Consider the following 15,673-nt stretch of genomic DNA (forward strand, 5'->3'; position numbering starts at 1 on the left):
TGTTTTAGGGGTTAACTTAAATTAAGACTGCTTATACCTTATAAACGATAAAGAAGTGCAAATATTTCATTCTGTATCTACACACATTTTTTCAATAAATATTTTAAGTAAGATTTGTACATGTTAGTCAATTTATTTAATATCTTTCTTTAGCAAAACATATATATTTTCAAATTTATAAATTGATTTAAATCAATATGCGTATGAAGTCTTGATAGATATCTGACTTTCTGTGCCTTAAAGTAAATGAAATTCAAAAATACTATATCGTGATACATCGCTATATCGCGATGCAAAACTGACGATATATCACGATATATAATTTCTAATATCGCCCAGTCCTAACTGTAAGTCGTTTGCTCAATTGCTTGCTAATAATGAATATTTAAAAAAAATCACTGTTGCTATTATCTAACTGATGATACAAACAATTGATGAATTGCTAAAGGTCAATTGATCTAGTTCTGCCTTATAAGAGATATCGCTTCTAGGTACCTTCAAACTGATGCAAGATTAAAGGTAAAACTAGTTAAAGTACTTTCAAACTGATGCACAATTTAGATAAAACATGGTGTAGTACCTTCAAACTAATGCACAGGTAAGACAGGGAAAAGTACCTTTATACTGATGCAGGACTAAAGGTAAGAGAATAGGGAGAATCTGAAAATTTGTAAGCTTGGGTACCCCTATAGACATGTCTAGTCTAGGAGGTTCTTTTAGATCAGATTACGTTCAGCCATCACGTTACGTTCAGTCCATCAATTTTATCTGATAGTTCTGATTGTTAATAACGCATTTTTCTTCCCTTTTTCATCTTGTTGTCATTGGCAACTAAATGGTGTGTGATTTAAGGTAAATTACATTCAATTGAAACCCATTAATTTTTAATTAAATTTATTATTAACTTATTTAGACAGTTAGTTAAAAACTGTGTCGTATGTAGTGCGCTACACAGTCGTATGTAGTGTGCTACACAGGGTATCAGAAGAAACTTTTTTACCAACCTAGTCTTTTCCCCATGAGTATTGAGTTTAGTTAATACAATAGCACCAGAGTTTGAATTGAATTAAAAAAGTTATCCCTAAAGTACTTTAAAACATTTTGTGCTTTGTATTTAACTTCTTTTGTCCTTATAAAACACATTAGGAGATAAACCATTTAACAAGAAGGGTTACATATTTAAATTAAATAAATATTTAGCCATAATTAATGTCATTAAAAAATATTCTGTTCTATTTGTGCCCTAAAAGTTTTAAATCAGATGTTTAGTTAAATTTATGATTAATGGTAATTTTTTGACAGTTTGGGTTTAAAAGTGCATTGATTCAGTTACAAAGAGGAATTTTAATTATAATCTTTATGGCATTCAGTACTCTTATATGATATGTTTTGTCTATTTAGTTAATTATACTTCATTTTAATTTACTTGCTCATTACCGTGACGATAGAATCTTGCCATTTTGTCCATTTTCCGACTAGATAGAGCACTCAAATATCTATAGGAATACGATACTTGATTGCAAATAGAGGTTATTGTCATTTTATCTCTAAATAGAAGTTATCGTCAATCAAAACTTCGACTAGTAGACCACTTAAACTGGAACCATATACTAGAGGACTAAACAAGTTTCAATGGTTTCCTGATTTTATTTTCATGGTACATATGCAGGCTTGTGTGCTCAGTTCCATAAGAACGACTTATAAGCCTTTGTTAAGTAGAGGTAAGTAGGTAGGTACTTTATTTACGTCGCACTAGAGCTGCACAATGGGCTATTGGCGACGGTCTGGGAAACATCCCTGAGGATGATCTGAAGACATGCCATCGCGAATTTTGATCCTCTGTATAGGGGATGACTCCCCGGCCCCGACGATCTGCGCTCGAAGTCGAGAACTTTAAGGTAGAACAATTTAACGAAGACCGATACCGCTCACCCTCGGTTTCTACACAGGCTGATCAAAGTGATCACACACCAGTGATGCTTGACTTCTTTGTTCTTCTGGGAATCGTGTCTTTTCGATCAGTCCATTGCGAGACTTGTCAAGTAGAAAACAGCGCGAAGATACACCCAGTGTTGTGGCGGGATTCAAACCCGCTATCTGCGCGCTGCATAATGTTCGACAGGGCGAGTGATTTCCTGAACACTACAATTAAAATTTGTCCCTTTATCGCCCGAAAGGAATTTATCGCCCTTCTAAATTTTGGCCACTTTGCAACTAGTTTGAATACATAAATTTAAACTGGACCTTTGTACTTAATTACAATACTTGTTTCGTGAAAAGAATTTATCATATTTTTATTACCAAATCGAATTTATCGTCAATCAAAATTTCGACCACTTTTCTACGTAAAAAATCAACAGACGCAAAACTGAAAAGAAAATAAATTTAAAAAAAAAAATTTCAAGTAAAAATGAAAATCTGTTTTTAGCACACCTAACACAAAAAACGCGTTCATCACTTTCGTATTATACTTTCATCGCCACCGAAAATCCCCTACTCCCTGTTTTTTCGAAAGTGTGAGGTTTCGAAGTTTTAGGTGTGATAAAAATAGAAATATTTTTACTTTTATTGACCATTCGAAAAAATCATTTTTAAATTTTTTTCTTTCTCATTATTTGAAAAATAAGTGTATTACTTACTTAAAACGAACAAAAATATATAATACGGCAAATTTGCTTGTTTTAAAAACATGGTTTTAAGCTTTTTGATAAGTTCCTGCACGAAACGGAAAAGGAAAAAATAATTTCTTTATTGAGGAGACTGCATTTTTGGAATTGGTTCTGAAACTTGTTTGAAAGTCTGAAACCATAGGGTAATTTAATGGATTATATAGTTTGCATTATTAATTTTTAATCAGTTTGCATTATTAATTTTTTGCTTAACTATGAGCTTCCCTTTTTACTATCGATTTTTCAAGAATATGCAATATCCATTTAGTATGTTGCAGACAATAATTGTATCGAAAGAAATTTTTTATTTCATTTTTCTTATTTATTTATTATTATTATTATTTTGCAATAAATGTGTCTTAAGAAATATCAAATGTTTGTTAACGGAGGAAAAATAACAAATCAACTGAAATTCATAAATGATATTAATGATATATTGTTGAAATCAGTAACTTGATCTACACTTGAAAACAATTCAAGCATAGATCTGATAAGTGATTCTTCGTCTTGTTAATATTTTGTGGAAGTTTTTTTTTTTTTTTCATTTTGTACTTTTTCTGACGCTAATACGTATCATCCAAAAGATAATCACTTAAATCAATAACTTAGATTTAATATAAAATCTAATATTTCACAAAACAAATAAAAAAAATCAAAGTTTTCTGAGGAAAATATGGTCTCAATTTTCATTGAAATTTACCTGGAAAAGTCAGGGAATTTTTTTTTTCGCAAATTGAGAGGGAACCCTGACAGTAAAGTTAGTGTACAGTAAAAGCGTATAGTGCAAAATAAAAAACGGATCACCCTGAATTGCTTTTGATCCAATGGTCTGATCTTCGCGTTCTAGAACTCATTCTTAATTGTTCAAGGTGGTAACAACTGTACTAATTAATAAGAGCAGACGATATTTTAGGATACGAAATCAGACACAAAATTGTACATTCTCTTAATAAACATATCTTTTTTTTTTTAAGGATTCTGATTTGTAACCCCCCAAATATAGAGTGTAGCCAGCCGCAATATAGGGTCCCAATAGTTTGGTCAGGAGAGCTGTCCAAAGTTTTTGCTCCCTAGCGTTAATTTTACTTTTTGCTATATCTCGAGAGCTTTTTAAACGAATCGAAAAGATTTTACCCTCAAGTATAAAATTTATTTATCGAAAGATGATTTCATGCAAAAAATAATTTTTAATAAATATTTATCATTTTTTATTGTTTTATTTAATATTAGTCGAAAAAACTTTGAACTGTAAGGTGTACAATTTTATACATCGTCTTAAAGAATATAATTTTACATGGCAAAATACAAAATTTGAGTGAAATCGGTCGAATAGTTTCTGAGAAATCGAATTTCAACAAAGTTGTATTTGATTTCACCCCCTCGAATCATTAAAAATTAATTTCAGTGATCTTACTTTAAGTAATTTGTGTGTTTGGACAGTATTCATATTAAACAAGAAAGTCAATGAAATTGAATCCAGATTTAAATAATATGTACGAAGTTAAGAATATTTTTTCTGGGGTGACAACACATATATGCATACATTTTAAGAAATCTTTAATTTTTTTTTAAATATATGTTAATTATAAATACAATTGTAATGAAAAATTTAAATGTATACTAAAAATTTCTTATTTAAAAAGTTTCTAGTATAAGCATTCTGAAATTGTTATTTACAATTGTCATTTTCAATATTTTTTAGCAGAAATTTTTTTCGAAAATAATCTTTTAATTTCTTTAATTTAAAATACATTGTGAATGTAAGTAAAAATATTTTTTTTAAAATAAACGAAGAATGAAAAAATAACCCGTGCAAAAATTAAATAGTATTTTTTTAAAGAGAGAAAGAGGGAATAAAAAAAAAATTTAAAAAATTTTTTCAGTAATTTGATTTTTCAAAACTTTTCACGCATTTTAATAAGCATAACAGAAAAAAAAATACTTTAAATGTATATATTGTTTCAATAATATTTAAATATTCTTCAATTTATTTAAAAAAGAAAAAAACGAATGGGAAGTTTACATGAATGAAAACAAATATGAACCTTATTTACATAAGAGAAAAACACTTCCTGAAAAATTTAAATGCGAAGCCTGAAACTTCCTCCCCGAAACGCTTCTTGTGGTCAATGGTAACCAATTTTATAGTTTATTATGTGATTCACGATTTAATGACATTTCGCATCTATATTTAAATGTATTTATCAAAAAAATTAATGAAAAGAATTATGACAAAATGAACATGGAAAAAAATGTAAAATAGGAATAAAATTAGAATGAAGCCAATTTACAAATTTAAATATCTAATTCTTAAGTAATACGTTTATTTGCAGTCAATGGTAAGAAAATATATGCCATTTTACTTGATTCTGGAATTAATAGGATTTTTGAAATAATAGTCTTCATTTAATAGCATTTTATGTTGTTTTTTATTTATCAAAATAGTAAATAAATAAAGCAAGAAAGAAACTGAACTGACACTTGATTTTTCTTCAGTGATATCAAAATCCTTGATTTAGTTCCATAGGTCAACTTAATTTGTGAATAAAATAATATAAACATTTTAAATTATAACAGTAAATTTGACAAAGTGTAGCAATTTTTACACACATTTTTTCTTTCTGTGTTTATGGTATTTACTTTTATTTCGAGTACACGCACCTTTAGCATAATTTAAAGTTGAAATACATTTCCTAATTTGTCATATATACCTGATGAGCTTTTAATATGTATTCCATAATTCCATTTAAAAATAATTTTTAACTCAACAAGAACTTGACGTGTATTGCATAATGTTGATTTGATGCATCTTTCAAGAGACTTTCAACATATCTTTTGCAAAAAGAAAAGAAAAAAATGCTATGTTTATACGTTAAAAATAATTTGCAGCTGTTCTTTATCGTTAACTTATTTTATTCTGTGTTTTTAATCCGTTCTATTATAATTGAACGTATTGATGAAATAATAAATGCAAACGATACTGTAATTTTAAATCAGTAGTTGCTACTCTAAAGCGTATTATTCAATTTTGACGTTTATTTTCATGAAAAAAATTAATCAATGCTTCATTGAATCAAATAGAAGGAAGAAAAAAAAAAGTTGGAGAAAATAACATCATGGAATAAAATAAAAAAAAGGGCGAAAAATTACGTCACTATCGTAGAAATCTCACTTCCTTTTTATCTGATGCTCTAGGTCAGTAAGAACTCTTCATTTCGTTAAAAACATGAATTGGACAAGTTTCTTTTTGTTGTGTCCCCTTCTCGTCCTAGCTCACAGAGTGAAAATAGGTATTTACATAGTTTTAACACGTATTGCACATCAATAACGTAACAGAATTTATTTGGTCTGTTATTCGGATTGAAATGTAGCGCCGATATTAATTTTTTTCTTCTTCTAAGGCTATATAACATTGTAATAAACAATCTGAATTATTATTCATTCTAAGAACATTTGTATTTGCAACAATTAATTACGTTCCATTTCACGTGTCATTACATGTATTGTACATCAATGTGGTGAAAACGGTTTTATTAACTGTTCTGATTAATAATAATTTACTGCTATTTACTATTAATTTCTTTGTTGTCCTTAAAGTAATTACGGACGTTCACAGCATTGTAATGAACATTTGCAAATGGTTATTCCTTTTTTGACCATTATTTGTCTTTAGTGCATAATTAATTGTGTTTTATTTTATATGTTATTACATTAATTGCACATGAATGTGATAGTAAATGGTCTTGTTTACTGTTTGGATTAAGTTGTAGTATGCCGCTATTTACTTTTTTTTCTTGTTAAATGAATTAGAGAAACTAACCAATTTAATATTTATTAATTTTGTCTAATTTTTTATTCTAATTAGTAACAGCATTTTTTATTTAGTGTGAAAAGAAATTAATTAATATTTTGATAAGTTTCTAGTGAGAATAAGGAAATATTTTTGTTGTTAATTTAATAGAAAATATTTTGGCAAATTGAACTATACATTTTGATTTATTATTAATAACTTGAATTTTTGTCATTGCTTTTATGTTGTTCCAACAAAATATATCAAATTTTAATATAATATTACCAGTGGCTTACGCCTTTTGCTCGCCCTCCTTCAAAATTTAAAAATGCTCCCTATCTTACATTTAACATTATTTTTTTAAATTTTAATTTGAAAAAAGAACACAATGAAAAGACATTCGGGTATTTATAATCAATCATTTTATTTTAATTTATATCAGTTTACATATTTTAATTTTAATTATTTCAGTGTTAATTAATAACGAATTAATAAATGCGATGGAAAGGCAGAATTTAGAAAAAGTTCTTAATTGGAACATTGTATATACTTCCATTGAAATGAAATTAATCTTAAAAATATGACAAAATAACTCACTATCTTACGATAATTATATTCCTATTTTAGTTAAGAGTTATTCTTATTTGTAAAGTGAATTTAAAAAAATTTTATAAAGAGAAAAAAATATTTTTATTCTAATAGGAGTGCACAACTTGTTTGAATGTAGGGCTGCATGCCCAAATATTCAGACATGTTGACTGCAATTATGATAATTTTATCAGTCAATATATTTGCATAAAATTGCATTATTTTAAATATTAAAATTCGTTCGAAACTGAGGCTTTTTAAAATAAAAAAAATTTCCTTTTCCTCAAAAAATATAAAGATTACACGGAAAACTCCCACGGTTAGCCTGATGGCAAGAAGACTCTAACCCGTTATCCGTCTACCACTGAGGATATTTTTATGTCAGCACTGTGGTCGATTGTGAGATTCATTTCGACCAGCCATCGCTGGGATTCGAACCCGGTTCACCTTATTGAAAGGCGAACCCTCTATCCTCTAAGCCACCACAGCTCCAAAAGCATAGTTTAAAATTTACTTTTTTTTTTTCAAAAAAAATTATAATATTTTATACAATTATGCTCGGAAGCTGCCGCACATCAAGAGCTAGCAGGCTACAGGTTGTGCACCCCTTCCTATTACATATAACAGAGCTGTCCAATTGCAAAGAGCCCACGGGCCAGAATTTCGGTCACTGATCACCTGGCTGGTCACAGTTTGTAAAAGTTGAACAATAACCTCTTACCTCTTATTCAATAACAATTAATAGTTGAATTTCTAATTATAAAACAATGGAACAGAAGGATTATAAAACAATTTGCTTACATTTTAATGGGAAACTGAGGCCGATCAGCCTAAATAAGAAGTTGGCGGGCCGCCAGTTGGACAGCCCTGACATATAATATGTATTATATCATTTCTGGATCATTCAACCTCAAACCGTGTGCTTTCCCCCGCGCTGTGGGGGGTTGCTATTTACTTCACTGATATTACCTATTATTTTTCTTTTATAATCAAGAGGTGCCTCTATGTTTGGGAAGCCAGTTCCCCAATAGCTTAAATACGTTCAGTCTTGCGTTCACAATTAAAATTTAATTATCACCAATTTGAAACCAATTAAACTTCAAAATTTAAGTATTTGGAAGGGTCTCCATGCCCCCAATTCACAATGACATGCCATTATTCATATTATTATTTCGTATGATTATAGTTTTTTATGTTTAAGATTTGAACAGTGATGACATTTGGAATGACGATGACAGTGCAGTGGTCGGAAAAACCCGTTAATTGCTGCTAATTTAGTACAAATGTAGTAAACTGAAACTAGTTTTTTAAAAAGTATTGGTTACTAGCTATTTTAGTCTCTATATTCAGGAGACGAATTTTATTAGAGGATTCAATTTGCACTAAAGTTCAAAATTTAAATAAAAAAAGTTGAAGACTAAAAAGAAAATATTTGTTTAGATTTTAAACAAATATTTTCTTTTTAGTCTTCAACTTTTTTTTAGAATAATAAATTGGGTTATTTAAACAGAGGAAATTAATAAGAAATATTTATTCATGTTTATATAAGCCTATTTATTACTCTAAACTGCTATACCTTTTGCGGCTTGCCATTGTCACACAATAAGACTTGATTATTTCATAATGCTAAACGTGATTATAAAAGACAATTTCACTAATTGGCATGATTTTAATAAAATAATTTTTTTAAAAATTAAAAGAAACTTTTTTATGGCTCTGCACGAGGAAGTAAGAAATAAAATACGTTATGATCGAGTTGATTTTCAGTTAATTATTCCGATTAACTGAAAATCATTTGAATGTATTTAATGTGAAGTTCACCTTAAAATGTATTGATAGAACTTTTCATAAAATTTTTAAGGTGAGTCAATGATAAATCGGCAGTTTATTTGATGTTATCACTAATATTCGAAAATCACCGACTTATCATCTGCTTTCTTTAAGAATTTTCTAAGAAATTTTAACAACACATTTTTTGAAGTCTTCAATGAGGACATATAGGTTTATTAAATCATATTATTGAGCAATAATTACTAAATCATTACATAACTAACCTGATGGCTCATCACTTGGATATTTTCAATAATTTTTAATTAAATGAGGAAAATAAATCTCATTATAAATTAAGTTATTAAATTTCATTGAATTTACTGAAATTGCTTCGTATTTTTCTGATTAGCTTGCTTATAGATCGAAGCTTTCCGCTATTTAAAATTACGCCTCTTGGGTCGTTTCCCTATTACAAACTGTTTCTTCATGTCCTTCTAAGTAAGCTTATAATAAGTAAATTTCCCTAGCCACGTACAATAACATTTCCTGGCATACGTTCCTAAGCAACTTTAATCCTGATGATATGCCCTTACTCCCTAAGAAGTTCGTCGCTAGATTTACTCGACCTCCTGTTGTACATAACGCTGTTGCTGTATTGCAGCCATTACAGCAGGGTTGATGAAAACATGATCAAAAAATTAACTCATATACATGATGCTTTGGACAAAACCAGCCTACAAATTAAACGCTGCATCATCCAATGGATACCGGCACATAGATGACAATAAAGGGCTGCTGACGCCTTAACCAAAGAAGCGAGACAACTAAATAAGGAATTTCTTCATTCTGCCACGTTTTGTGACATGAATTCAGTTTCATAATGCAAAAATAGAGTTACTTCGTTGAAACATCATATCTGCGAACTCAACATCAGCAGAAAACTTACCCCTAACTCTAAAAAACCTTAACAAGACTGAGAACTCGACACTTCAGGGGGATGGAACCATACCGTACACTAACTATAATATTGCTTTTTTAATGATATTAACTAATATAAATGCATTTTATCAGATGCTTTTGGTTATTAAATATAAAAAAACAATTTTGAAAATCGGTTTTGAATTGTAAAAAACCGATTTAAATCCATACTGTTTTTTTAATCATGATTATTATCAACAATGAAAAACATATATTAGCAGTTGTGCAAGGGTGGGGGGAATTATAGTCCGTACAACCAGTTACTATCGAGGCAAGATTAAAATAACCAAAACTAATTTAATTATTAATAACAAATATATCTCATAAGAATCTTTTAATCTCTACTATTCCTTCCAACAATCAAACAAATATTGTCGTTTTCCCGTCTTCTATTCTCTTGAGATCGGATCTTTTAAGAATTTTAGAAAATGTGATTTTACTTAGAAACATGTAACTTTAAAGTAAACTCATTAATGTAACTCATTAACTTAAGTAAACTCATTAATGCAAAAAAAAAATAATTAAATAAACTTAATTATTATTTAAGCACCTTTAATTTGCATCAAGAAATAACAAAATTTTATTTTTTGCATATTGCAGGTTATCTTTATAACGTATTTCTTCACGTTTTAGTCCTGAAATAAAATCCACTCGCCTGATAAGATATGGCATGAAACTGTCTAAAATCAATTTTCGAACCTTTCTAATAACTTTCTATTGTAATTAATAATTCCGACTATATTTTTACAATGACAATCGCTTTTTAAAGGCATACAAGCAGGAAGAAATCATAAAATATTGTTCAATTCTACCAAATTTTATTTAATACATCGGACTCTGGGTCTCAAGAGGTTTTAGCTGATCGAAGTTTTTTTTTCCTCTTCTCAATTTGCGAACATAAATTGAATGAATGAACATAAATTTTATTTCATTTTCGACAATGATTTAAATGTGTATATTAAGTATAGTGATTCGATACAGTTTCTATTTATAAGCGCATCAAATATCGATTCCAATTTATCCTTTCTTTTATAAAGGAAGAGTGAGTGGTCCAGGAGATGATGACCGTCTTACAACAGAAGAGTTCTGGTCGTATAGTCCAAATTCGGCTACATCTCTTATTTTGGAACCGGTGACACACAAAATACAATGGTGGACCACCTTAGATGCCACAGTAGCTGGTAAGTGTAATCCTCAATTGGATTTGTAAGTTTTACCAACTATTTATTGTTCAGGTCACAGTTTTTCAATTATATTTTAACTGTGTGACACTAGAAAAAGTATGGAACAAAACTGAACTTTTGAGCTATCTCATAATTATAAACGAGGTGTCAAGATATTGTTATGCTGCTATGTACTACTTTTTTAGACTCCATGCAGTACCAGAAAGTTAAGAAAAAGTTAGTTAAAGGTGAATAACATCGTAATATGAATAGAAGCCTTGGATACAATGCTAAGATGAACTTGAACTGTGCATTTAGTGTGACGTCACGAAACGATTTTAGAAAGAAAAAAACTAGTTAAAACAAAAACGAGAATAAAGCACAAATGTAAGTGCAAAAATGGACTTACTATAGTTTGTGTTCTAAACAAGGATCTTCCTCAATATCTAAATACTGTATAATGATACAGAAGGAAAGTGGCATGCAAGTGTTAGGTAGTTTAACCAATAGGGGTAATTGTTTGGTATAAGTTTGAACAAGATAGTAAAAAAGGAGAGTTAAGAAACAAGTGTGAGAGGATTTGGCGAAAACCCCGAAATATAACAGAAATTAGAATAGACTTACAAATATTGGAAAAAGGTGAGATATTAGAAAGATAATTAACCAAATTATTAGAATTTTTCAAAATCTGGAATAACTCCTGAAAATCACGTTCTATAAATGAAGAGCAGTGTTGAATGTTTTTAGCAGAAGAAACTCAGACCTTTGATTCGAATTCCAACTATGTAGAGCTATAGAAAATCGGTCAATGTTTTGAATTTGGACACATCTTTCACGTTCTTAAAATCGAAGCTATTAATATCAACAATAAGGTCTTTAAAGTTAGTGAAATTTACTGTGGGAAAACACATTTTTAAACTCAAATGTATTCAAAATCTGATCAAGTTGGGAACTGATTTTCGAATAGTAAGGTAAAACAATCAATTTATCAAAGCTTGAATTAGAGAGTTTGGTGGATTACGAGATTCATTTTCTTTAGATGGAATCAATAATTAGAAACAAAACCGGGTCTTTAGCGATAACTTTAAGGTAAAGGAGTTCTCGCGCTACACCAAACTCTCTGATTTGAACTTTAACAATTTGATTGTTTTACCCTATTATGCGACAATTGGTTCCAAATGGTTCCAAAAATTTTAAGATTCCTTATAAATTTGAGTTTAAAGTTGTTTTTTCCGCTGTAAATAAAATAATCTTCACCAACCTTAAAAATCCTATTGTTGCGTTGCTATTACTAGCTGGTGCATCTATCAAATTTCGTGTCAATGTAGACTTGCGTATCTAAGACTAACTAAACGTACCCCTAAGCTTCGACTAAAGGAATACGAAAGATATATCTAAAATCGGGACATTAACCGATCTTCCATAGCTCTACATAGTTGAAATTCTAATCACAGGTATTTTATTTTGCTAAAATCATTCTACACTGCTCTTCATCTATCGAACTTAATCTTTAGAAGTTACTCCATATTTTAAAAAAATTCTAATAATATTGTTTTTGATCTTTCCAGTATCCCTCCGTTTCCATATATTTAGGAGTCTATTTTAATTTAATCTGTTGCACCCCACCGAATCCCCTCGCACCTGTCTCTTACCTCCTCACTCTTGCTTCCTTGTTCAAACTTGTTCCTCTGTCTCTATTGGTTAAACCACTTTGCATATGTTTGTCTCTTTACTTCTCTATCATCTGTTGTTCAAACACTGAGGAAAGTTCTTGTTTATATAACCGGAACTATAGTATGTTTACTTCTGCACTTTCATTTGTGCTCTATTCACGTTTTTTTTTTTTTTTTTTTTTTTTTTTTTTTTTTTTTGTGCATAGCACAAAGTATTTTTCTATCCTTTTTAGCAACAACTAGTTATACCGAGTTCTTATTTATAGTTCCGAAATTTTAGCGTCAATACCAGTAGTGGTTGGGGAGAGATAAGGGTTTAAGCCCGTTTCAAGAACCTCTATTCTTGTGCCCCAAAATATTGTTGATGTTTTTTCAGACACAGGAAAAACACCAAACTTTTGGGGACTGGTTTACATTATGTCAATGGAAGGTAGCCTTTTTCCCCAATTCACGTTCTTTGTTATAACTATAACCATGGATATATATTTAATTTTTTGCAATGAAATATCCTACCAAATGATTTGAAGCACTTAAGTTGGCTGGCTTGTATCTTACTGTTACCTTATGTGTATGTTTCATTCTATCTGTATGATGCGAATTCTCCTAACACTGTTAAGCTCATGGGATAGCTGATTAAATTGGGATAGCCAATTTTACCCTAAGTGTAAACTTCATTTTTTTTTTCTGTCTCAAGTTCTTCAGCCAAACACTACTTATCGCTAGGAGTAGCTGATTTGAATCCAACTGAGCGCTGGTTGTTCAATGTGATGTCCTTCTTTCAATGGGATGTCCTGGCAAACGATTTGAAGCACATAAAGTTGCTGGTTCTTCTTCTTCTTTTATACTTTTCTTTACGCTTGAAGTTTGTTTTTCTTTTTATTTTTAAAAAATATTCCTTTCCTAATTTTATTCTTTTATTGTAGTTTGCAAACTCGCTGAGCGTGGAGTTCGAGCTCTGGTTATGGATGGACCCCCACGGCTCAGTCCTTTGCTGGCTACATATTCAAAGCATATGCAGATGCCCAGTATAGGAGGAACGGTGAATGTTCTTCCGGATGCGAACGAGGCAGCTGCTTTTTTCATTCAACAGTGGAAAACCTTTGCCTTCATCTATACAACAGAAACAGGTAAAAAGTTCCGTTCTTCAACGTCATGTATTATTCTTGTTTACAGTGTATTTCGAAATTACCGCGGTTGTCATATGTTTTTAGAATCCTTGTCCAAGATAAAATTAAAAATGTAAGCTCATTTAGGCTCACAAATTAGAATTTTCAGGGGGAAAAAAACACAAATTCAATCAAAATCTAACTTATAAGTACAGAGGAAAGCGAGACTAAAAACTATCAAAACCTTTTTGCTTGCGGAGGAAACAGAAAGGAGTTGGAAGGCTATAGTTAAAAATATCCCCGAGTTTAATCTAATACTCAAGTCGTGTGGTGGGTTAAGTTTTCGCATGTTTCACCTCGGGATGAGGTTTGATTCTCCATGCTAAAAGTTGGGTGCATTTTCTCTGATCGTTACAGAGTGGCCCAGCATCAACTCTAATGTAATGACCCCGGTAGTATCAGAGCCAGAAAAGTCCGAGTATAAGCTGGGCGGTTGGAAAGTGTGGTATGGAGGTCTGGTGATTATTATATTACCATTTATCCTGCGGTCTAAATTGTGATTATATAGTGCGCACATGCACTAAGTATTAGTTTCGGATCCTCTTAAAGGATGATTCCCAAACAGTCGTCAATAAGCAAGGTAGTGAAGATCTAGTGCGTTGCAAACAACCAAACGAAACAGATTTCGTATGCGTTTTTGTTTTATTCCCTTCACTGAAATTTTAATTTGCGATCCCTAATATGTATACTTTTTGGCTTCATTTTTCACAAGGATTCCAAAAATGTACATTCATTGTACTTACAACGGGCGTTATTAGTTCATTATAAAATATTCAGACTCACTATTATTACTATGGTAAAAGAATTTCTACCCATTGCAACTGTCTCAAAAAATTTGATTAGTCATACCGATACCACATTTTGAAATTTTATGACTTGAGCTTTGCAAAGTAGGGCTGTACAAAATTTATCTCAACAACTTGAAAATTTTTAAGCCTTCTTTCTTTTTCCATAGCAATGATTTCCAATGTCACCAATAAACATCTTTTAAGATTAGTATCTCCATACTGATTACTTGAACTTGCCCGACCTATTTAAGTATAAAGAATTATGTTTAAATTGTGGTTTATGGACAAAATCAATTCTTTTTACTTTTTTTTCAATTATTGGTGCATTGCGAAATACTGGTGATATTTACAAAGGGCTTTTTTTTCGGATTGCCTAAGACATGTATACAGGGTGTTCTGAAATTCAACTCACAAATTCAGAGGGGTGATTAAAAGATATCAAGCTATTGCTAATTTATCATAGAAAACAGGATCCCAACCAAGTTTAGAGGGTGAAATCCACGAAAAACCCATGCAGGCCCTGAATCTCAAGTGTGGTGAATTAAGATTTGTAATACCTCCTTGAATTGCTGCTACTTGTGACATTCATATATGGTTCGAGCATGATAGTCCCCTAGCACATTATACCAAGTGCACACCACTTTCTACCAAAGAAGTGGACTGGGTGCGGGGGTCCCATTGCATGGCCTCCACGTTCGTTGGATCTTATTCTTTAAGAAGTTTGTCTTTTTCGACCGGGTCACATTAAATCTCTAATTTATGCAATGCATGTGCACACACCGGAGGATCTCATAGCGAATATTGTTTTCGCTTCATCAAACATCAAAAGCACCCTGGCGTCTTCAAATGCGTCCAGGAATCGTTTTTACTTCGTTGAAAACTAAGCAATGGCGTCAGCGAGCACCACTTTGAGCAACTTCGTAATAATTAATCAAATAAATATTTTTTGTAATCGGCAAATTTATAGTATTTTTTGTAGTTGTTTTCTAGTGTGGCGTTGAAACCTGCATATGTTTTTCGCGATTTTCACCATCTTATAGTACCGTAAACCGGGGCGAGTCTACCCATTTTTTCAGTTTGTCAACTTT

The 15,673-nt window shown here is 30.8% G+C and overlaps 1 protein-coding gene across 1 annotated transcript in view; it reads left to right on the top strand.

The window, feature by feature from the left end:
• The first annotated feature begins 5,810 nt into the window (after nucleotides 1-5,810).
• The window catches only part of LOC107446259 (glutamate receptor 3), a 28,906-nt gene continuing 19,043 nt past the window's right edge, over nucleotides 5,811-15,673 (top strand). The window contains exons 1-3 of the mRNA XM_016060858.3: nucleotides 5,811-5,959; nucleotides 10,833-10,976; nucleotides 13,555-13,758. Coding sequence (XP_015916344.1) covers nucleotides 5,896-5,959; nucleotides 10,833-10,976; nucleotides 13,555-13,758 — 412 coding nt within the window. The 5' untranslated portion in view covers nucleotides 5,811-5,895. The remainder of the gene's footprint in view (nucleotides 5,960-10,832; nucleotides 10,977-13,554; nucleotides 13,759-15,673) is intronic.

Source organism: Parasteatoda tepidariorum, chromosome 6 (assembly GCF_043381705.1).
Source record: "Parasteatoda tepidariorum isolate YZ-2023 chromosome 6, CAS_Ptep_4.0, whole genome shotgun sequence".
Taxonomy (NCBI): domain Eukaryota; kingdom Metazoa; phylum Arthropoda; class Arachnida; order Araneae; family Theridiidae; genus Parasteatoda; species Parasteatoda tepidariorum.